Source organism: Rhinoderma darwinii, chromosome 1, assembly GCF_050947455.1.
Source record: "Rhinoderma darwinii isolate aRhiDar2 chromosome 1, aRhiDar2.hap1, whole genome shotgun sequence".
In the NCBI taxonomy this organism is placed as follows: domain Eukaryota; kingdom Metazoa; phylum Chordata; class Amphibia; order Anura; family Rhinodermatidae; genus Rhinoderma; species Rhinoderma darwinii.
The window spans coordinates 606,143,941-606,168,496 of NC_134687.1; the positions used below are offsets into that span (position 1 = coordinate 606,143,941).

At 44.0% G+C, this 24,556-nt stretch overlaps 1 protein-coding gene across 2 annotated transcripts in view; it reads right to left on the reverse strand.

Moving 5' to 3' along the window:
• The window catches only part of MYO5B (myosin VB), a 230,548-nt gene that overhangs the window by 136,544 nt on the left and 69,448 nt on the right, over positions 1-24,556 (reverse strand). For both annotated transcript variants that reach the window (XM_075840980.1, XM_075840976.1), the window contains exons 2-4: positions 7,424-7,534; positions 3,792-3,957; positions 2,586-2,730 (exon numbers count right to left, since the gene is read on the reverse strand). In XM_075840980.1, coding sequence (XP_075697095.1) covers positions 2,586-2,730; positions 3,792-3,957; positions 7,424-7,534 — 422 coding nt within the window. The remainder of the gene's footprint in view (positions 1-2,585; positions 2,731-3,791; positions 3,958-7,423; positions 7,535-24,556) is intronic.

Genomic DNA, 24,556 nt, shown 5'->3' on the forward strand with positions numbered 1-24,556 from the left:
GCCCTCTATAGATCGTGCCACAGTGCCCTCTATAGATCGTGCCACAGTGCCCTCAGTAGATCGTGCCACAGTGCCCTCAGTAGATCATGCCACACACAGCCCCTATAGATAGTGCCACACACACACACCTACAAGGTAAATAGCTGTATTGGGGCTCCCTTTAGAAGTGGAATCCCCAGCCAGAGCGTCGCCGATGCTTAGGCCGGGGATGCCTCTACTGGAGGAGCCCCTAATGTCTCTGTCCATAGAACGTGTAGTCAGGGGATACTCCTGGACCGGAATGTGATGTCAGGGGCAACGCCAGAGCCAGAGTCCCAGAGCAGAGCACTAGTATAGGCTCTGCTCCAGAACTCTGGGGAAGCCCCTGACATCACTGTCCATATATGGACAGTGATGTCAGGGGCAACCCGAGAGCCAGAGCCCCAGAGTGCTAGTAGCGCTCTTCCTGGGACTCCAGCTCTGATCCTGATATCACTGCCCATATATGGACAGTGATGTCAGGGGCTTCCTTAGAGCAGGAGTCCCTGAGCAGAGCGCTAGTATAAGCTCTGCTCTGGAACTCCAGCTCTGGGGAAGCACCTGACATCACTGTCCATATATGGACAGTGACATCAGGGGCTTCGTCATTTGCCGGCACACTCCTCCTTTGGCCTGCTTTTTCCTCTCCCGAGGGAGCTACGGTGCCCCGTGGGCCACAGATGACAGCCTCAGGGGCCGTATGCGGTGCGCGGGCCACGTGTTTGAGACCCCGTCTTAGATGCTGCGGTTAGTAGCGACCACGGCATCTGAGTGGCAATCGCAGGGTGAGGATCGGTTGCTATGTTAGCCGGGGGCTTAAGAATGGCCCCTAGGTCTACCGTCTTACTACACCCATTAGTACACATCCGGCATTGCATACTAGAATGCCTTTCAGCGTTACGCTGACAGGCACAATACAGAAGTCGCTATTGACCACGGCACCTAAAGGGTCAAAAGGCCGGGATCAGAGGTAACGCTGATTTGAGCTGTTAGAGCAGGAGTCCGCCTGTCATTAGACATGTCGGCACTCGCTCTAGCCGTTACAGGAGACCTGTGGTGGGCTTACGACACAGTGGCGTGAAAATTCTGTCTGCCGTTTAAAGGAGTATTGGCCGACGTTAAGTGATTAAGTCACTTCGGCGGGCTTGGTGAAACTGGTAATTAAACCTATCTCCAACCAAAACTCAAGGCGCACTATTTTGGTGTGGTTCTCACTGCCAGTTATAGGTGTTCTCACCCCGATTTGGCTTGTTCCTGTATTCTACTTATATTCCTAACTAAATCCCATTCCCCTTGCCGAAGTGGGGTGTCCCTACACAGTCTCACTCTGTCAGCACGGATTGGACAGTGTCAGTCTGTGTGGGGAAAAACCCCCAACTCGTAACAACCAATTGTATATTTATTTATACATTTCTAGGAGGAATAACAGGGGAACAGCACAACATAGATTTCTAAGAAAAGACGCTCCAGAATCGTTATTTCATGGGCAACATAATTATATACTAAAACAGACATATCAGGTGAGGTGACAGGTCCTCTTTAAGTTCCATGAAAAATCAATGTGATGAATACAATCTACTTTAAAGTCCAGTACAATGTTTCCTGCCTGATAAGGACAGCGGTTATGTAAGTCCAGCAGGCTGGGGATGATAACACGTGGAGAGATGAGTAACAAGACATGTCACTGGCAAATGACTGAAAAAAACATTCAAACACACAAAAGCCTCTTTTAATAATTAATATTATGCACCTCTCTGGGGAGATGGTTACTACTTTTTGTCCTGATTTCTAAAGGTTAAGCTCTGGACAGCTGCTGCTTCTTATTCCTTTGTCTTCAATGCAAATGTAGTTTTAGATCTGCTCCACACATAGCTGTAACAGGTTTTATATCCAGGGCGCCGAGCGGGACTTTAACTGGATTTATTCAATGCTATAAATCTTGTAGAGTTTTCGCCTCTGAATATTAATGCGAAATGTAATTAAAATATGTTTTCGGGAAAGCAGCCAAAGTGCTTAATTGTCAGCGCCGTCTTTCTAAACTTAGAATAAGGCACCGAAGTGACAACATGGTGACTGTTTATGCAACAAAGGCTCTGTTCACACTGCTCTTAGCAATTTGGCATATACGCCAAATGTGTCCATAGGCATCTATGGACCCTACGTATACCAAATGTGTCCATAGGCATCCATGGACCCTATGTATAGCAAATGTGTCCATTTGGCATACATCTGGACGGTATATGTCGGATTACTATGCTTTTAATACAACCGCATTCCGGAAATGGATTTCAAAAGGAGTCAATGGACGAGATATGTGAGTGTTTAGCATACAGTTGTATACGTCCAGGTCGTGCGTTCAGTGTGTACAGTACATTGGGCAGAGCCAAAAAGTCTAGGAAAGCGGAGAGACAACCCCCGAGCTATATGGGTTGTCACCCAGCTCTGCCAGAATCAGATATAACTAGGAAATAGCGGAATGAAATTTACAACATGACAAAAGAGGACTACTCCGTATTTTATATTTACTTGGGAGTTTTTGTTAAAGACATGGATACATATAGACATACCTGGCCATCTGCTTATATGCTTCTTCTGCCACTGCAAATATATGGGGGTCCATATCACCCATGTTTTGCCCGCTGTAGGCGTAAATGACATCTTCACCGTAGATTGGCAACGGTTCATAAGGATTGATGGCAACTAGCACAATGCCTATGGAGAAAACAAAGTAAGTTACGACCAAGACAAATCCTATAGTTTGGTATAAAAAGGTTCCATATAAGAGAGCTCCTCATACTTTTTATTACACACTGTGTTAAACTTTGGGCCCTGGCTGGGGGAGGGGAATCATGCCACCAGTCTATGTAGGTGGCCTCCATCACAGACCATGTTGGTATCCTGTCCATAAAGCTGGTGATGCATGGCGACTTTTACTGTGTGATGGGCTGGAATGCGGCTGTACAGCCCACTGACATGACACCTATCATTATAATATTTTTTTTCGTAAATAAGGAAGTGTCAATATATAAAACGTTATAATATATCTTATTAGGGTACAGTGGCATCTTCCTCACCCTGCAGCGGCCTTTGGTTCCCCATTTCCTGCCTGCAGGGTCTCTATAAAAGTTCACAAGTCTCCATAGTCACAAAACAATTTCTAAATAGTAAAACCATAAAATAGACAAGGAGTAGGGGAGGAGGGGGATGCAGCTGCACTTTTTTCTGTCTTTCAGTGAAAAGCATGATGGGAGAGGGGCGGGGAGGACAGCAGAGGGGAGACGGGATTGGCTCAGGGTACATAGCACAGTTCTTCCATCACACCAGAAAGAGCCCACCCACTCAGCAGATATAAAGACAGAACATGTGCATTTTTAGTCAAAGGGATGGAAAAAGACCCCAAAAACATAAGTTAGACACAGAATTTGTGGCTACACTGCATTTAGCATACATCTACAACTGCCTAATGAGTGATTATAATTATTTTTTTTGTAATAAGTACGCTTTAAGGTTGCATGAGGGTGCAAATGTAATGTACCTGCAACAGTACTAGTAAAAGCAATTCAAGAGTCGTGTATAGGTAACCCAAAACAGTGATCTTGCCATTCACATGGCAGAAATATCACAATCTCTCAACGCTGCCACAAAGTTTATGCAAAAGTTAAGTATAAAGGGGACCCCTAAGGACAAGTGGTATGCAAATAAATCCCCCCAAATTAGCACAGATATCAAGGCCTAAGGTCAAGATACCCAGAAGGGGTGTAAACCCCACTTACCGCAATATGTATAGATGTGGTTGGATTCTAAGAAGCGGACTTTAAGGTTATGGAGCACGGCTGGTTCATGGAGGTAACTGAGAGCGGTCAGGTCATTTTCTCCCACCAGAATGTCTGGATTACGCAAGTGAGGTAATGAGGCCGGTGCCACAGGGTACTCCAGAACCTGAGAGCAATTGCAACACTTAATATTAGAAAAACATGGAGAATACCAGTCACCTTTAGTCAAAAGTGGGAAGGCCGGACGGTTTATCTGCTGATGGGGTATGTTGAACTGTGTAGTTCTGTTAGTCAGTGTCACACGATACACTAGCTTAGCAGATAGTATCACATATAACACTGCGCATACCCAGACCATATCTATAGGACCCCATTGAGATATATGTCAAGAAAACTTTTTTTTAACGGTCTATGAATACAGTCTTAGAAGCAACAGCTCAGCAGACAGGATCACACAACGGTCAAAACTTTGTTATTAACAATAATGAAGAAACTGTATATTTCCTTTTTGATTTCCTATACGAACAATATATGTCCTTGGAACGGGGTCATACCCATCCGCCTGAATGCACTCTGCACATAATACCGTTGGTATTATTATCTATAGAGTGAATTTAAGGGGAGGCGGGCAGAACAGGAAGTCTGTGAGGTGCAGCTTCAGCCAATTGCTGCAGAGCAGGAACTTATGTCAGAGAATGGGGCATACAGCCCAGTAACCTGCAGTCATTTCGTTTTTTCCTTTGATATTAAAGGGGTTGTCCAGTTTGTGGGGTGTTTTTTATGTGGCTGTTTTATCCACAGGTTATCAGTACATATACGGTTGGGGTCCGACACAACAATTAGCTGTTCTGGCTGCCGGAAGCTATGCAGGGATTGGTACCGGAAACAGAAGGCTCTGACCACTGTATAGCAGCCATGCTGCAGTAACCTAGCACAGCCGCTATACAGTGGTCAGAGTTTTGTGCTTCTGGCACCGACCCCTGCATAGCTACCAGCACCCGAAACAGCTAATCGGTGCGGGGTCAGGGTGTTGGACCCCCTCCGATCAAATACTGACGACCTATCCTGTGGATAGGTCATCAGTATAAAAGACACCCCCATACCTGGACAACCCCTTTAAAAAGGACCTATACTGTACAAAGCAGCTTCGAAGTTTGCAAGAATTAATGGCCCTGGTGTGTTACGTGACACTAGTAGCTCCATTTTATTAATAACGAAAATTTGCCCGAAGTTTCACTTTTAAAGATTCTCCTAGTTTCTAAGTTACAGCAGGATTATACAGAGCCTACATAAAAAGTTCCTTTTCCATCCCCTGGGATGAACGACTCTGATTTATTTCTTGCAGTTTATTTCCAGGGTAGGAATAGCCGGAGTGTTTGACACCAGCCATGTATCAACAGCCCAGTCCTCCAACTGACAGCCTTCCAGTTCTGTTCTGCTCGTTTTAAGAAAATACAATCCGCCTCAAGGACGAGCGGAGACATCCTGACAACCCTATTAATGAATTATGATATACAGAGCGAACACAGGAGCGGTGTGTTATTAATCACCATTATAATGAGATTTTATTTGTACGGTGTATTTTACTTGAACAACTGAGGCTAATGGCAGTCACAAGTTTAAATTACACCTTCCACTAGGAATATCAATTCATTTTTATGTCCAATATTATGTTTTATATAACTTTATGCCGTATCTTTATAATGGTCAGATCTTAAAATCCCCTGTATTCTTTCACAAAGCCATAGAGGTACCTGCAGCTACCACTAGGGGGAGCTTACTGAAGATGAATTTATACAATCGCTCTTAAGCTCCCCCTAGTGGAGACTGCAGGCAGCTAGAATTTTATTATTTAACTGGTAGCATCTAACAGCTAGTAAAAAAAAGATGTCAGAGCTCAATAGCTGTTTTCAACCGTCTTGTATCAGGCCAAAATGACTGTCACATGGAACAAAAGGTGCTTTTCCTTTCAGGACGCTATGTAAAATAATGTCAACATATACATTTTTTTTTTTATTTCGCCTGAGGGGGGCCCAAGATGAATGTGCAGTCAGGATCCTCCCTTGTGTATTAAAAACTGAATATACTCCAATTCCCTAATATAACTCTAAAACCTCTCTCTCCCATAACAATGCATCCCTGCTCTCCCGGGTGGTCTCTGTACAAATGGCCTCCTGTGATGACATTTCGTCAGATGTTACCGCTGCAGTCTGTGATTGGCTGCAGCGGTTACATGTGACGAAACGTCATCATAGGCGGCCAATATAGAAATTGTAAGGATGCACTCCTAATTTATTCGTGCTGTTTAGGTTCGGGTTGAAATACCCATAACATGTATATAAAAACCTAAACAAAAAAGGCACTCCAGGAACACTTGAATTATAGGATTTTTAAAGAAATTATTCTTTATTTATTCAGAATTTAGTAATGTGTGGAAAAGCAAGCGATAAACTGAACGTTTCGGCCCAACCTGAGCCTTTCTCACAATCGCTGCATCAGATAAGGAGGATGTGTAGTAGGCGTCCTCCCGACGCTCCAATTAAGTCAGTGTGACTTAATTGGAGCGTCGGGAGGACGCCTACTACACATCCTCCTTATCTGATGCAGCGATTGTGAGAAAAGCTCAGGTTGGGCCGAAACGTTCAGTTTATCGCTTGCTTTTCCACAAATTACTAAATTCGGAATAAATAAAGAATAATTTCTTTAAAAATCCTATAATTCAAGTGTTCCTGGAGTGCCTTTTTTGTTTAGGTTTTTATATACATTTGTACAGAGACCAGCCGGGGTACCAGGAAAGCGTCTTTTTATTATTTTAATTTAGAAAATAATAGGGATTTCTTTTTTACGTTCAGATTTTGCTACCAGTATGCAGTTAATCCATAGCAAAATCTGCAACAATTGGCATTAGTTGGAGATTTTTACTCTGGATCAAATATGTGGCGATTCCACAATATAAATTGACATGCTGTGGATTTTAAATACGAACCGCAGGTCAATTTACGCACAATTTATTCTGAGCAGATTTTTTTTCTACAGCATGTGGATGAGATTTGTCCCATGTGAACATTCCCTTAAAGCAGTTCTAAACCAAGAACTGATAGACAACCGAAGAATTTATCTACATCAGTCGGCATTCTCGTGGAATTCTTGCCAAAAACATACATATTAACTTTCTCCTGAATCCTTCCATTTTTGTCTGACAGATGTCTGAAATGAGCGGAACGTCACAAGGAGACGAGCTTCACATGCCTAGATTCCAGAAGCAGAAAGATCAGTGGGGAGAGCTCCTGCTGCAGCCAGTTGCCTTACAGCAAAAGATAGATTTGCTAAACGTGGGAGGAATGGCCGATTTCCTGGGACACATATAGAGCAATACTTTATATACTCCTAGGGAATTAAGTTGACAATTGCTAAGAGTTTTTATTGTTCCTTTAAGTGAAGGCATTTGGGTCACAGAGAAGAGCTGCCACGGGGAGATCACATACCCCACCATGCCCTCCCCAACTCCATCACATAGTACATAAGCTTTAACCATTGACAGTGCCTGTTCCATCAATATAGAGAGGAGAGGACACTGGTGATGGCTATAAGAAATATAAAGACCATTGTGGTAATGATGACAATCTACTTACAGATTCATCTTCTAGCTTTAGCTGCAGAACTTTATCCCCTTCTTTATAATCCTTGATAATTTCGGCTGATCTCCAAACTTCCTCCTTATCAGGAATCCACACCCGGGTGTACTGCAAAACAAATGCAAAAAGGATTTTTGATGACTTTGAAGACCCTATATCTAGGACTAGATTATTATAATAGATTATAAAGATGCATCAGAATATAACTCAGTGCATTCCTATGGAAGCAACGCCGAACAAGGTCAGTGGGAGACCTTGTGTGATCATGTAGGTTGCCCATTACGGTTTTGGGAGGAGACAAATAGTAATACTACCCCAATAGTGCCTAAATAATACCATAATACAGAGCCAAATTACAAATAATAAAGTTCCTAAACAGTGGGTACATAATCGTGTCATACAAATAACACATAACATTGCCATAAAAATAGTGCTCAAATAATTACGCTATACATTCCTAAATAATACTTAATGACTTGTGTTTAGCTTATGGTGGGGTAGGATGGTATAGGCGTCTAAATGGTGGAAACCCCAGTGCAATTAACCCATTTGCCCATGCTATAATGTGGCCCTATAAAGAGGAGTCTGACCTATGACTGTGGTCTTCAAGTCCAGACCTAACAAATATCACAGTGTTGCAATTATTTTCTGTGAATTATAAAGAAATTACTAGATATCCAGCACATATTGCATGAATTAGGCCTCATGCACACGACAGTAGCCATGTGCACGGCCATGATTTCCGGGTCGGCCGGCCACGGAGTGACAGCCGTGAGCTGCCCGTAAATCGTGGGCTATGCACATGGCCGCGGCCATTATTTTCAATGAGGCCGGACCGCAGAACACGGCCGTAATAAGGCTTGCCCGTTCTTTCTGTAGTCCGGGCTCCGGGGCCATGCACGGACCGTGGTAACCACGGTCGTGTGCATGGCCCCATAGGAATGAATGGGGCCGCAATTCACACGTGGATTTTCGGGGGAATTGCGGCCGCAAAAGCACGTTCGTGTGCATGGGACCTTAAATACAAAGAAAAGAAAAAGAAGAAAAAAAAAAACTGGTACCAACCAATCCAAATCTTTCTATAAATTTTAGGCACGGTTCATGCAAACTATGGGCTATACACACAGATGTTGTTTGCAATCTATATAATTGAAAACATAAAGATCTGCATAGAAGCTGTATACACAAAACGGAAGGATACTTTAAATTAAGATCATTTGCAAATTTGCATTGTTTATTAGAGAGGCACTGGAGCAATAACAAATAACTGCAAAAGTTGCAAAAAAGAGCATGTTAGCCGCCACTTTTATCTGAATTACTACCCAGCCTAAGGCCATATTCACACAAATTTATTTCTCATCTGTGTGCTGTCCGTTTAGGGCAGCACACTGACCTACACAAGTCATTGGGGCTATTCACACAATTGTTTTAGAAACTCACAGCATTCCCTATTCTAGTACATATTTGCAGACCAGACTGGCCCATTGAACTTCACGAGTGCATTAAAAAAACCGGATATTACACAGACGACATCCATGTGCTGTCCGTTTTTCACGGATCAGATGCTAAACAAATGCAAAAGATAATAATTGTAAAATCAGGAAGTGCTTACAGAGAAAAACAGAAGAGATACATGGATGCGCATTAGCAGTATGTCGGCCGTACCCACCGATTTCGGCAGGACCGGCCGACCATTTAACCTGTATGGTGGCGTCTCGACTCTCTCCCGACAACAGATGTCAGGGGAGGGAAGAGTCGAGAATGTTGAGTTCCAACATATCCGATCCTTAGGATAGCTATCTCAAGTGTATGACCAGCTTAACCACTTCCTGACCAGAGGCTTTACCCCCTTCCTGACCAGGCCCATTTTCAAGTTTTAGCCATGTGCCAATTTAAAAGTAAATTGTTATTCTATTGCTCTTCCAATCTACATGTATTTGGTCTTGTTTTTCTCACAACATGTTGGGCTTCCATATTATATGAAAAAATAATAGATATATTTTACTTTTTTTAAAAATGTAAAAGGAAAAAAAGGGAAATAAATTATAAAAAATGTGCATATGTAATTTTGGGTGATTTTTTTTTTTACATCTGGTGCATGCCACTGTGTACACACCTGAATACATATTTGGCAACTTCTGCCGACTTTAACGATACCAAATATGTGCGCATTTCATACATGCTGGGCGCAAGGCGAAGCTTACAATGAATGTATAATGACGGGGGTGGGGAGACAGACAAGTGAGCCCTAATCTACCCGCCACTCAGTCCCTGCCTACTTGCAACGACCCGCCCTAGGCGACGGGGTACAACTGGGCGATGGTCCCTACGCTCAATAAGTGCACGACAGACAAACAGACAAGGGTTCAAGGAGCTAGGGGGAGAAAGGGGCAGTTGCCCACGGCAACACCGTGAGCAACAAGAGAAGTGAACAAGCCGAGTCAAACCAGGAGAGTACGAGGTGCCAAACGCAGAGCAGAAGAGTGGTAAACAAGCCGAGTAAAACCAGGAGTGTACGAGGTACCAAACGCAGAGCAGGAGAGTAGTCAGCAAGCCGGGGTCAATATGAAGCAAGGACAATGGTACAAGAAGCTGCAGCAGGGCCAGGAAACCAAACGAGAAGAATCACAAGCAAAGGAGGAACAGTAAAGGCAGGTATAAATAGACAGAGGGCGGGAGCTAGCTCCGTCTGGCCAGGCTGTGATAGGTTCTCCCACTCCTAAGCCTGGCTTTTGGCGAGCAAATTTTCCAAAGCTGGTTCCAAAGCGATCTTTGTGTATGCGACCAGTGTAGCGGCCAAAGTCGCAATGTAGCCCCAGCCTAAAACTGTACAATACATCAATATATATATGATATATGTCCTCGAACTTATTTTCTTTTACTTTATTGTTATGTTAACTCCCTTATGTAAATTTATTGCTTCTAATATGTACAAATGCTTTATGCTTTATGCTCGAGTTACAGAAAAAAAAAATTGTTAAAATAAAATTAGTCCTCATTGATTGAGAAAGCAAATCTGGCGGGGAGGCAGGAGATGTCGGGAAAGAGGTTTGGCGGGGGAGGCGCCAAACTGAATTTTCACCCGGGGTGCTGGAGAACCTAGCTACGCCTCTGGATTATTACTATAAATTACGCATTATAGTTGTAACTTGAGACTCCTGGGCCGACTCCGAACATGGCTTTTGTTCAGTAGAAAGACTTTTATCCAGTGTCTGCATTTCCTTACAGTTTGTCTGTCGCTCTGAGTGACGTCATACAATGCCTGCAGCTAAACTTTGAGAAGAAAAGCCATAAAAGACTAACAATGATGATAAAAAAAAAAGAATAAAAAAAAAAGACAGAGGCAGAAAAGGACATTGGGGATACATATCTGTCAATAAGGTCTCTCCATTTTTCAAGCGGTCAGTGAAATGCATATCGACCTCCAGAAAAAACAATCACGGCCTTATATTTCCTTATCTAAACATAATGCACGCGAAGGATCCCGGATGTACGGCGGTATCATAAAACATATCTAGTTATTCTGTAGATTTCACTACGGAGAAAAGCTGAGACAAAGAGGAAGCGCAGTCTTCAGTTACAACCTGTACTACAAAAAGCCCTGAGATTTCTAAAGAAGAGATACCGCGCACCAACTAACTCATATACCGCATGACGACGACATACCCGTGAAATACTGATCAAACTCTAACCTCTGTTAGATAGTTATACTAGTCTTGCGTTTCCCCAGGAAGCCACTCATCTCTCCTGCACATATCACCAAGGGGAATTATGGCCTAAAAGGTCTTTTAAAACGCAATTCCAGTTATAAAAATGCTCCACTTAAAAAACAAAATCAAATCATTACCATATTAGATTGTTTTTTTTGTCCACCGGGGGCAGTATTATTGTAGCTATATTATTGTATATAGGAGACACTATTATAGTAGTTATATTCTTGTACATAAGGGACACTATTATAGTCTTTATATTCTTGTACATAGAGGCAGTATTATAGTAGTTATATTCTTGTACATAGGAGGCAGTATCATAGTAGTTATATTCTTGTACATAGGGGGGCAGTATTATAGTAGTTATATTCTTGTATATAGGCGCAGTATCATAGTAGTTATATTCTTGTACATAGGGAGCAGTATTATAGTAGTTATATTCTTGTACATAGGGAGCAGTATTATAGTAGTTATATTCTTGTACATAGGTGGCAGTATTATAGTAGTTATTTCCTGATCGTTATGGCAGCACAACACAAAGGGGTTTTAGTCCCCTAGGTACAATTAAGCAGAGACAGGTTAATTAGCAATAAGCATTAAATACTTAAACAATCAAGGACTTCCCCTATAAGTATGTACCGGTGACCGGGCCCCAGCGTATTTTCTCTCTCTCTCTAGGTTCGGTTCGGAGACAGTTCCCTATCCTACCGAAGGAAAAGATTTTATCCGTGCTGTATACAAAGATGGGTGTCTGTTCCTCAGCCTCGAAGGTGTACCAAGATGGCGGACGTTCCTTGGTACACGGTGACGGGGCATTCGCCTCTCCCGAAAAGGTGGCATCAGGAAGAGGTTTGATTCCTTCCTAGTGCAACCCCGTCACCGAGGTCCGGGACGAGTTGCCGGACCACTTGCCTGTGCTCTTCCGGTGTCAGGAAGTGCTGCTCAGCGTTACAGAGGCATGAAGTGATATCATCCCCTGACTCCGCCTCCCAGATATGACCCAGGACGCGGCAGGCTTAAAATGCCGGAGTCTTTTGACAGGATGGCGCGCTCTGCCTCTGGTCCAGCACTCTGATTGCTAAGGTTGGTATGGCTGTCTGATTTATGGGTCGGCATGTTTTCTCTATGCTTTTTCATAGGCACGTATTGTTCTACCATACGCTTTGTCTCTGCTCTTATCTAGATGTCGGCCTCTAGAAGAGAAGGTAGGAAAAGGACCCACAAATCAAGACACAGACTTTGCCGGAAATGCCGTCAGCCCCTTCCTGATGATGTTTAGTCAGATCTCTCTGTATTGTGCTCCCCCCCAGTTAATTCCTCTCCCAGGGAGGACTCCAGGGGATTTATGAAGTGGTTCAAGCAACAGTTATCTGTAGCTTTTGAGGAAGCAAAGTCATCACACCATTCTAAAAGGGCCCGACACTCTTCCTCTCAACCTCCTCAGTACCAAGAGGTTTCCTCCTAAGAAGGGCCTTCAGACTCGAGGTGGTCTCTGATGCTATAGATTCCGACAACCCCGAGGAATATAATATCTTGAATAAAGATAAGCTCCATGATCTTCTCAAAGTGGTGAAAGATACATTGGAGACGGGGAAAAGAGGTTGAACACAAACCTAAAAAAAGGTCAGACTTTTTTATTTTCCCATTTCCAAAGGGAAACATTTTCCTAGTCATCCTGTCCTAACGGAATAGATGAAACGGGATTGGGATAGGCCAGAAAAGAAGGCAGATCTGGGCTCACGGTTCAGAAACCTTTACAGGCTGGATGAATCCTGCTCAAAGGAGTGGGAAAATGTGCCGAAGGTGTATTTACCAGTAGTGAAATTGGCAAAGAAAGCGGTTTTTCCATCTGATGAATCAGCATTACTGAAACACCCCATGGACCGCAATGCGGATTAGCTCTTTAAGAAAGTTTATACATCATCAGTGGGCTCATGCAAAGCCTCCTTGTCTTCAGTGTCAGTGGCTAGAGCACTCCAGGTCTGGTTGAGCCATTTATCAAGGAATATAGAGGAAGGAGTACCAAGGGCAGAAATTCTCCAGTCCCTCCCAGTAATGAAGGCAGCCTTCCTGTGTGACTCCCAATTGGATAACATAAAGTATGCATCTAGAGCCCTATCCCTTTCGAATGCAGCCAGAACAGCTCATTGGCTTAAATTGTGGTCAGGAGATAATCTTTTCAAAAATAACTTTTGTAGTCTCCTTTCCAGCCAGAATCCTTATTTGGTCCCCAGCTTACAGATATCTTGGAATCCTTAGGGGAAGGCAAAGGGGCCAGGTTTCCTGAACCTAATAGGAAGGATACATGGCGCTATTTTCGGGATCAAAAAAGAAGATCCGCAAAGTTTAAAAGAAGGTTTCCAGACAGTCAGCGCACATTTAGAGCAAAGCGGGGAAACCCTTCCTTCTTTCGGAAGAAAAACCCCAATCAAAAACTCAGTGATATATGACGCCAAGCCAATCCTACAGATAGGGGCGAGACTTCAGAGGTTCTCCTCTCGGGGGTCGGTGACATCATCCGACGAGTGGGTGACAACAACCATCAAGAGAGGATACTCGGAGTTCAAAATGTTGCCCCCAGACCACTTTGTTCTAAATGTGCATCACAATCCGATAGTCCATCAGCTTTTACAGGTTTTTCTTCAGAAAGCATCCTTGGAACATGTTCCAGTCTTAGAGAGGGGACAAGGAGTCTACTCCAGAGTGTTCCCGGTGCCCAAATCAGGCGGCAGTTGGAGACTGGTTATAGACCTGACTTTCATCAATCAATATCTGTTGAGGAGAACTTTCAAGATTGGGACCATCCGGTTGGTGACAAAGCTTCTGATGAGGAACGATGTTCTTGCAACGATCGAGCTTATGGACGCAAACTTGAATGTCCCTATTCTGTCCGCTCACAAAAAGTTCCTTCAAATAGCGGTCCAGACTGAGTGTGGAATAAAGCACTTCCAATTCACCTGCCTACCCTTCGGGATCTCATCAGCATCCCGGGTGTTCACAAAAATTGTAGTGGTCTTAACTGCAGCACTGAGGCTGAAGGAAATATGTGTGGTGGCTTACTTGGACGACTGGCTAATAAGAGCGCCATTAAAATCTCTACATCAAAAACATCTCCACGCCACACTGGAATTTCTTCACTTTCACGGGTTCCTGGTGAACTTCAGAAAGTCACAGCTCTCGCCATCACAGAATCTGAAATTTTTAAGGTTCATGGTGAATTCTCAGTCAATGACGGTCAAATTATCTCCAGACAGGATTGCTACAATACGGGGTTCAATTAGAACACCTCATTCACCATCCGAAGGTATTCGTTCGAGGGGCTATGAAAGTCCTAGGTCTAATGACCTCATCTATAGATGCGGTCCCCAGGGCCAAAGCCCATAATGAGGTCTTTGCTGCTTGACATCTTTACGTCCTGGGCACGAGAATTTCAAAAACCTGGATGCTCTCTCAAAGTTTCCAACTTCACACTTCAAGACCTCAGCTGGTGGTTAATACCAGACACTCTCCGGTCCGGCAAGTCACTCGTTCCCCCACCACAGAAAGTCCTCACAACGCATGCCTCCTCCTGGCATTGGGGTGCTAATGTAGATCACTTATGGGTTCAGAACAGATGGAGTCATAAGGAAATGTTACTATCCTCCAACATGAGGAAACATGAGAGCAGCAAGACTGTGGCTAATGATTTTTCAAGGTCATCTAAAAAAAAATCAGATCCTGGTCCAGTCGGACAACCTAGCAACTGTTTTTTTATATAAACAAGCCATGAGGAACGAGAAGTATCTCAAAGTCGGCTGAATGCAGATGACTTATGAGGTGGGCAGAACCACATTCTTCAGGAATTTCAGGCGTTCACACCAAAGGCTCGATGAACCACACTGCGGATTTCCTCAGCCGCAACACCCTCCATCCGGGGGAGTGGAGTCTCAACCCTCAAATCTTCAGCAGGTTGACTACCACATGGGGAATGCCAGACTTGGATGCGATGGCATCAAAAGAGAACAACAAGGTCCTCAGCTTGCGTTCTCTGTACCACACACACCATGCGGTTACGTTGGATGGCCTGTCTGTCAGCTGAAGGGGAAAATTAATTCATGTGTTTCCTCCCCTTCCCTTAATACCCAGAGTATTGAGAAAAGTGCCCGACCAAGGAGTGTAAGCCATTGCAATCCTGCCATTTTGGCCCCGCAGGACCTGGTTCTCCCTAGCGTGGTCTCTCTCGAAGGGCAGGTTCCTGAAACCACCGTTATTACCGGAACTACCGGTATTACCGGACCTCCTGTCCCAGAAAGGGGTGTATCACCGGAAACCCTCTCAGTCTACATCTGATGGAATTGGGGCTCTCATCCGAGGTCATTAACACCCTATTGTCAGCCAGACGTCCCTCAACTGTCAAAGTATACAACAGGGTTTGGACCCTTTTCGTCTCCTGGTGCTCGAGAAATTCAGCAAACCCAGTGTAAAGGATCTGCCAGGCACAGCTTCGGGGTTAACTCCCATAGTTAATCAGTCTGCACCTGAATCTACGTCTCTGAGACTGACTTCATCTTCCACCACTCAGGATGGCAGGCTTAGGAGTGGGAGAGCCTATCGCAGCCTGGCCTGACGGAGCTAGCTCCCGCCCTCTGTCTATTTATACCTGCCTTTCCTGTTCCTCCTTTGCTTGTGATTCTTCTCGTGTGGTTTCCTGGCCCAGCTACAGCTCCTAACTATTTGATCCTGCTCCATACTGACTCTGGCTTACTGACTACTCTCCTGCTCTGCGTTTGGTACCTCGTGCACTCCTGGTTTTACTTGGCTCGTTCACCACTCTGGTTGCTCACGGTGTTGCCATGGGCAACTGCCCCTTTCCCTTTGCTTTGTATTCCCTTGTATGTTTGTCTCGTGCACTTACTGAGCGTAGGGACCGCCGCCCAGTTGTACCCCGTCGCCTAGGGCGGGTCGTTGCAAGTAGGCAGGGACAGAGTGGCGGGTAGATTAGGGCTCACTTGTCCGTTTTCCTACCCCCGTCGTTACACCCAGCCTTTGAACATAATCCTTCAATTTCTTCAGGAGGGCTTCAATAAAGGGTTAAAACTAAATACCCTTAAAGTGCAGTTTACAGCAATCAATGCCCAACTGCAAAACGGTTTCTCTAACCAACAGTTGGTGAAGACCTTCAAGGCTTTAAGAAACCTTAGCCCAGATTCTCAAGTACCCTCTCCTTACTGGGATCTTTCAGTGGTTGCCTTGGCTCTAACAAAGTCTCCGTTTGAACCCATGCGAGAGCCGTCCATCAGATTTCTCCCCTTCAAGGCTTTCTTTCTGGTGGTCCTCTCCTTCAAAAGAACCCTATTTGAGAGATCTTGGAGATGGTCTTATACTACGTACCATGCCTCGGTTCTTGCCTAAAGTTCCTTCTTTCAAAAACATCAATCAACAAATATTGTTGCCAGTCCTTTTCCCTCATCCCTAAAGTGAAGATCAGGAGAATTGGCATACACTGAACGTGAGAAGAGCCGTTCTCACCTATATTCAAAGAACAAAGTATTTTAGAAAAGCAGAAAATTTGTTCTTCCAGCATGCCTGTCCTAACAAGGGTCAAAGAGCACGTAAAGCCACCCTAGCCAGGTGGATGAGGTCTACCATTGAGAAATGCCATCATCTTCGTGAGCTTCAATCTCCTCTAAAGATCAGGGCACATTCCACGGGCTCTACAGCTACCTCATGAGCAGAAGTCGGACAAATTCACATGGACCAAATCTGCAGAGCTGCTACATCTGAATCCACATCAACCTTTATCAAGCACTATAAGCTCGAATCACTAGCAGCAGAGGGGTGCTTGAAATGGCATCTGCTATCCCTCCCATATAGCTATTGCTTGGCAAGTCCCATATGTGTTGTGCTGCCAAGGACGATCAGGAAAAGGAAAATTTACGCAACAAAATTTTTATTCCCTGGAGTCCGTAGGCAGCACAAGTTTCCCTCCCTGGCAGAACTTATATCTATTGCTTCTTTAAAATACGCTGGGGCCCGGTCACCAGTACATACCTTATAGGGGAAGTCCTTGATTGTTTAATTATTTGAGGGTTATTGCTAATTAATCTGTCTCTGCTTAATTGTACCTAGGGGGCTAAAACCCATTTGTGTTGTGCTGCCTACGGACTCCAGGAAATAAAAATTTCGGTGAGTAAATTTTTGTTATTCTTGTACATAGGAGCAGTATTATAGTAGAAATATACTTGTACACAGGGGCAGTATTATAGTAGTTATATTCTTGCACATAGAGGGCAGTATTATAGTAGTTATATTCTTGTACCTAGGGGGCAGTATTATAGTAGTTATATTCTTGTACATAGGAGGCAGTATTATAGTAGTTATATTCTTGTACATAGGGGGCAGTATTATAGTAGTTATATTCTTGTACATAGGAGGCACTATTATAGTAGTTATATTCCTGTACATAGGAGGCAGTATTATAGTAGTTATATTCTTGTACATAGGGAGCAGTATTATAGTAGTTATATTCTTGTACATAAGGGACAGTAGTAGTTATATTCTTGTACATAGGAGGCAGTATTATAGTAGTTATATTCTTGTACATAGGGGGCAGTATTACACCGTGTTCCAAATTATTATGCACATTGGATTTGTGTCATAAACATTTAATTATTAGTTTTTCAATTAAACTCATGGATGGTATTGTGTCTTAGGGCTCTTTGGATCATTGTAATCAATCTCAGACGCCTGTGATAATTAGTTTTCCAGGTGTGCCCAATCAAAGGAAAACTACTTAAAGGAACAGTGTCATCACAAATTATTTTTTTATATGTTAAAGATGTTAGTGCTTTATTAAAAACGTTTATATTCATTTGTGTGTTTGTGTTTTACTTTTTCTTATTTTTACACTTTTTCTTCCCTATGGGGGCTGCCATTTTTTGTTCCATTTCTGTGTGTGTCGATTAACGACACATACAGACATGGAATACGGCAGCCACAGTCCCATAGGGACTGCGAACGGCTCCCGTCCCATTGACTGCAGTGTACGGCGTCTGTGTGGGAACTGCGCATGCGCCGCTCCCACACAGTCCTATTCGAAATTGGCGCCGTCCGGCGCCATTTTCCTGTGGACCGGAAGTCGCGGCCGGACAGTAATATTACTACTTCCGGTCGCGGCTTCCGGATTTGTGCACTTGCACCAGCGGCAGCAAACGGAGCGGACGGGCCGGAGGGAGCCGCGGCGGCAGGAGCAGGTAAGAGATTTCAATGTATGTTCGTGTTTGTGTGTGTTTACTACTGTATGTAAACCTACTACACTGTGGGTTAGCTCAAAAAATGGCGACACACAGTGTAGGAGGTTACATCGTTGAAACCCCTCGTTTATCCCGGCACTAGCCAGGATAAAGGAGGGGGGGATGCTGAGAGCTCACTAGAGCGAGGGCTTTTAACCCAATGTTGCAATGCTGCAATTTTGGGAACAGCTCCATCTAGTGACCAAAAATGGGTAGTATTATAAATTAGAAATAATTTATAATATTACATGGACTCGTGCAAAAAAATAAAAAAAATTTGAACAATGTTTAATCACCCACACACTAAATGTTTAATTTTTTAAAAAAAAACATGTTTTTCTGGCAACACATTCCCTTTAAGGACGTTCCACATTATTAAGCAGGCCACAGGTTTCAAACAATATGGGAAAGATAAAGGATCTCTCTGCTGCCGAAAAGCGTGAAATAGTGCAATACCTTGGACAAGGTATGAAAACATTGGATATTTCAAGAAAACTTAAGCGTGATCATTGTACTGTGAAAAGATTTGTTGCTGATTCAGAGCATAGACGGGTTCGTTCAGATAAAGGCATAATGAGGAAGGTTTCTGCCAGACAAATTAATAGGATTAGGAGAGCAGCTGCTAAAATGCCATTGCAAAGCAGCAAACAGGTATTTGAAGCCGCTGGTGCCTCTGGAGTCCCGCAAACCTCAAAGTGTAGGATCCTCCAGAGGTTTGCAAGTGTGCATAAAGCTATTATTCGGCAACCCCTAAACAATGCTCACAAGCAGAAACTGTTGCAGTGGGCTCAGAAATACAAGACGACTCATTTTCAAACCGTGTTGTTTACTGATGAGTGCCGTGCAACCCTGGATGGTCCAGATGGATGGAGTAGTGGATGGTTGGTGAATGGCCACCATGTCCCAACAAGGCTGCGACGTCAGCAAGGAGGTGGCGGAGTCATGTTTTGGGCTGGAATCATGGGGAGAGAGCTGGTAGTCCCCTTTAGGGTCCCTGACGGTGTGAAAATTACCTCTGCAAAGTACGTAGAGTTTATGACTGACCACTTTCTTCCGTGGTACAAAAAGAAGAACTGTGCCTTCCGTAGCAAAATTATCTTCATGCATGACAATGCACCATCTCATGCTGCAAAGAATACCTCTGTGTCATTGGCTGCTATGGGCATAAACGGAGAGAAACTCATGGTGTGGACCCCCATTTTCCCCTGACCTCAACCCCATTGAGAACCTTTGGAGCATCCTCAAGCAAAATATCTATGAGGGTGAGAGGCAGTTCACATCAAAACAGAAGCTCTGGGAGGCTATTCTGACATCCTGCAAAGATATTCAAGCAGAAACTGTCCAAATACTCACAAATTCAATGGATGCAAGAATTGTGAAGGTGATATCAAAGAAGGGGTCCTATGTTAACATGTAACTTGGCCTATTAAGTTTTTATTGATTGAAAGAGCTTTTGATTTCTGTAAATATGACCTCCTGATGCTGCAAATTCAACAAATTACCATTTTAGGTCTCTTTACAACCTTTAAAATGTTTTTATCTCTGTTGTGCATAATAATTTGAAACAGTGCATTTTGAGTTTTTTTACTTCTAAAAAAAAAATCTGTTATCATTAGAAGATTTGTTCAATAAAATTTGCAATATACTCCAACGGTTGATGGCTTGAAGATTATACTGACGGTCATTTGCATCGACTATTTAGGAAAATCAGCGAAAAATAACATTTGCATAATAATTTGGAATGCGGTGTATAGTAGTTATATTCTTGTACATAGGGGGCAGTATTATAGTTATATTCTTGTACATAGGGGGCAGTATTATAGTAGTTATATTCTTGTACATAGGGGGCAGTATTATAGTAGTTATATTCTTGTACATAGGAGGCAGTATTATAGTAGTTATATTCTTGTACATAGGAGGCAGTATTATAGTAGTTATATTCTTGTACATAGGAGGTAGTATTATAGTAGTTATATTCTCGTACATAGGGGGCAGTATTATAGTAGTTATATTCTTGTACATAGCGAGCAGTATTATAGTAGTTATATTCTTGTACATGGGGCAGTATTATAGTAGTTATATTCTTGTACATGGGGCAGTATTATAGTAGTTATATTCTTGTACATAGCGAGCAGTATTATAGTAGTTATATTCTTGTACATAGTGGGCAGTATTATAGTAGTTATATTCTTGTACATGGGAGGCAGTATTATAGTAGTTATATTCTTGTACATAGGGGGCAGTATTATAGTAGTTATATTCTTGTACATAGCGAGCAGTATTATAGTAGTTATATTCTTGTACATAGTGGGCAGTATTATAGTAGTTATATTCTTGTACATGGGAGGCAGTATTATAGTAGTTATATTCTTGTACATAGGGGGCAGTATTATAGTAGTTATATTCTTTAACATGGCGGGTATTATAGTAGTAATAGATGTTAAGATCAAAAGCTGAATGGGCATGCAGAACCAGAATTTATTACCCTGAATCAAATTGGAAACGTCAAACTGAAGAAAAAAAGCCAAGATGTAGGGCAGTCTACATAAATCAATAAAGAATAGAGTTCTCTGAAAATTGAATAGTGGACATTCTGATACTCACCAAGAAGTGACCATCAGTGATCAGCACAGCTGCTTCTATCCTACTGAACACTGCCCATAACAAACTGCAGGGAAAACTGGCACTGTAATTACCCATCTCTCTGCCAGAGAATTATCCGCAGTTACTAAGTGCTTTATTTAGCTGCTTTGTCATGGACATGGAAACAAGCAGCATCCAATTAGTATGGGATTTTATACTTATTACATGAGGCAAGACATGCCCACAGACACTGGAGTGAAGAGCTGCGGCTTCCTTCCCAATACAGAATTAAGAACAATATTTAAAGAGATATTTCACTTTAAACAAATGGCATATGCACAAACCTTGCAGTATATTTTATACGAAGAGCCCATCAGCAAGCATTGATTTTGGGGTCTGCTGAAGGCAGGGCCGGAGAAAGTATTCGTTTTTTTTATCTGCTGTATATTGTGCCAAATAATGATTAATTACGCTGATAAAGGAATCTACAAGGTTGTATCTATATCTCCATATTGCTGCCTGTACAGATGTCAGTGTTCAGGGACCAAGTATGAGCATGAAAATAGCTCTGTTAAAGGGTTTGTCTCAGCACTGATAATGGTGGAATATCGCTAGGATATGACATCAATAATTCCTTAGTGGAGAAGCAACCGATTGTGTTTACCAACAAGCTTCCTGACGGTTTCCAATTACAACACAGTAGAATTGTGAATGCAGCTCTGGAGCATAATACAGGCTGTAACTCAGCATCAGCAGAAAATAAGTAATGTATTTACAAACTTTGTACATAGAATAATTCTGTATATAAGGTGTAAAAAGGTGTAAGCTTGCCGAAAACAGTAAGGTTAGGGTGTTAGACTTTTTGTAGTCTTACTGATTGAGTTAAACTATTGAGTGACACCTGCAGTCCACACGATTGCAGGCAATTCAATGATTTATTTTGATTTTGAACGGAGCAGAGGCCGGGCAATAGCGGTACCGCTCCATTCAAATTCAACGGGGCTGACTAAAACAGCCCCATAGGCTGTGCTTGGCTGTTCTCGTCAGCCCCATAGACTTTCAATGGAGCAGCCCCGCGCATGCCCGGCCTCCGCTCTATTTATCTTCTCCTAGCCGCTGTCTTGCAGATGAAGGGAACGGAAATAAAGTCTCGGGAAACCGATCATAGTAAATGCAATATATATTCCGAAGGAAAACTTTGGCTTTAGAAGTTTCCGGATGTCTGCATGATAATAAACTCATCTACTAGTTTCTTCTTGCCACGATGAATAGATATTACGGTATATAAAAGCGCCCATAAAATTGATGTGATCGGTCAACGCGCCTCATTATCAAAGCATCGTCTCGCAATACGAGCTAAAGTGCTTGAAGTGAAATTATTCGAGATGGGTAAAAAACAATAATGAGGTATAATTAGATCTGGTAATACTGCCCTAGTCGGAATAGGTTGTCTTGCATTTTTATGTAGTATTTCCGGCTGGCTGTGAGAACAAGTCTAGTTCTCCACGGAATCTTAATCGCCTGTGGTTCACTGTAAAGTTGTGTGACGACCGTAGGATTTCTGACATGGTGATGGCAAGTCGTAACTTTTTACTCTTAAGGAAGCATGGAGGTCACAAATTATGCTAAATGATGCTAATCCCGTGATTTTACGCTGAACGCGTTCAGGACATGCGCATATACAGGTAGCAGAATCTTCTTTACCTGTGCATGCGCTAAAAGCTTTCAGTGCTGGCGCAGAAGAGCACACAGCCAGGGAGGTGGTCACGTGGCCAAATCAATTGAGTGGCGCGATCTTGAAAGCTATTGACGGAATAATCCCGCCATCCACTATTTACTAAGCTGTTCCAGGGGAAGAAGGGCGCACCGAAATTAAGCACAATGGTAAGTAATGGGGGAATTTACTGTTGCCGGTGTCAGAAGGGCATTTTAAAAATCTCTTTAGAAAGTGGCCAACCCCTTTAAGATAGCATTACTAAATCTGCCCCAGTTGTGCCTGGACTGTTCCTTTGTTAAGAGAGTGGAAAGAAAGGTAATTGTGTTCCAAAGGCCGTAGTCTTCATTTTCTGGTTTTAATAAAAGAAATTCAGAATGAATAGAACAATAATATTCAAAAACTATTGCAAGGGAAAAAAATATAAAAACAATTCCATTAAGATTGCCGCGTCCAATAGCCGGGGATGCCGCTACAGGAGAAGTGAGTGACTACACTGTCCATATATGGACACAGCGAAGTCACTCACTTCTGCAGCGGAATCCCCGACTCTATGGCCGGGGATGCCGCTACAGGACAAGTGAGTGACTACACTGTCCATATATGGACACAGCGATGTCACTCACTTCTGCAGCGGAATCCCTGACTCTATGGCCGGGGATGCCGCTACAGGAGAAGTGAGTGACTAGACTGTCCATATATGGACACAGCGAAGTCACGCACTTCTGCAGCGGAATCCCCGACTCTATGGCCGGGGACGCCGCTACAGGAGAAGTGAGTGACTACACTGTCCATATATGGACACAGCGAAGTCACGCACTTCTGCTGCGGAATCCCCGACTCTATGGCCGGGGATGCCGCTACAGGAGAAGTGAGTGACTACACTGTCCATATATATGGGTGGCATCGCCTGCAGGTGGCAGGGTGGCATCGCCTGCAGGTGGCAGGGTGGCATCACCTACAGGGGGCAGGGTGGCATCACCTACAGGGGGCAGGGTGGCATCACCTACAGGGGGCTGGGTGGCATCACCTACAGGGGACAGGGTGGCATCACCTACAGGGGGCTGGGTGGCATCACCTACAGGGGGCTGGGTGGCATCACCTACAGGGGGCTGGGTGGCATCACCTACAGGGGGCTGGGTGGCATCACCTACAGGGAGCTGGGTGGCATCGCCTGCAGGGGGCAGGGTGGCATCGCCTGCAGGGGGCAGGGTGGCATCGCCTGCAGGGGGCAGGGTGGCATCGCCTGCAGGGGGCTGTGTGGCATCGCCTGCAGGGGGCTGTGTGGCATCGCCTGCAGGGGGCTGTGTGGCATCGCCTGCAGGGGGCTGTGTGGCATCGCCTGCAGGGGGCTGTGTGGCATCGCCTGCAGGGGGCTGTGTGGCATCGCCTGCAGGGGGCTGTGTGGCATCGCCTGCAGGGGGCTGTGTGGCATCGCCTGCAGGGGGCTGTGTGGCATCGCCTGCAGGGGGCTGTGTGGCATCACCAACAGGGGGCTAGGTGGCAACACCAACAGGGGGCTAGGTGGCAACACCAACAGGGGGCTAGGTGGCATCACCTACAGGGGGCTGGGTGGCATTACCTACAGGGGGCTGGGTGGCATTACCTACCAGGGGGGCTGTGGCATTATCTACAAAGGGCTGTGTGTGGCATCAAATTGAAATGAAATTCATCCGATTTTAAAACGGACAGGGAAAAAAAGGATGCAAATCGGGTCCAAATCGGCCGGTAAAAACGGCAACTCGGCCCGGAACGGATGCAAACCGGCCGGGAAAATCGGCTGATTTTCCCGGCCGACACTCGGACCCTGTCGTGTGAATGAGGCCTAAAGCTTGATGGTACAGTGAGGCCA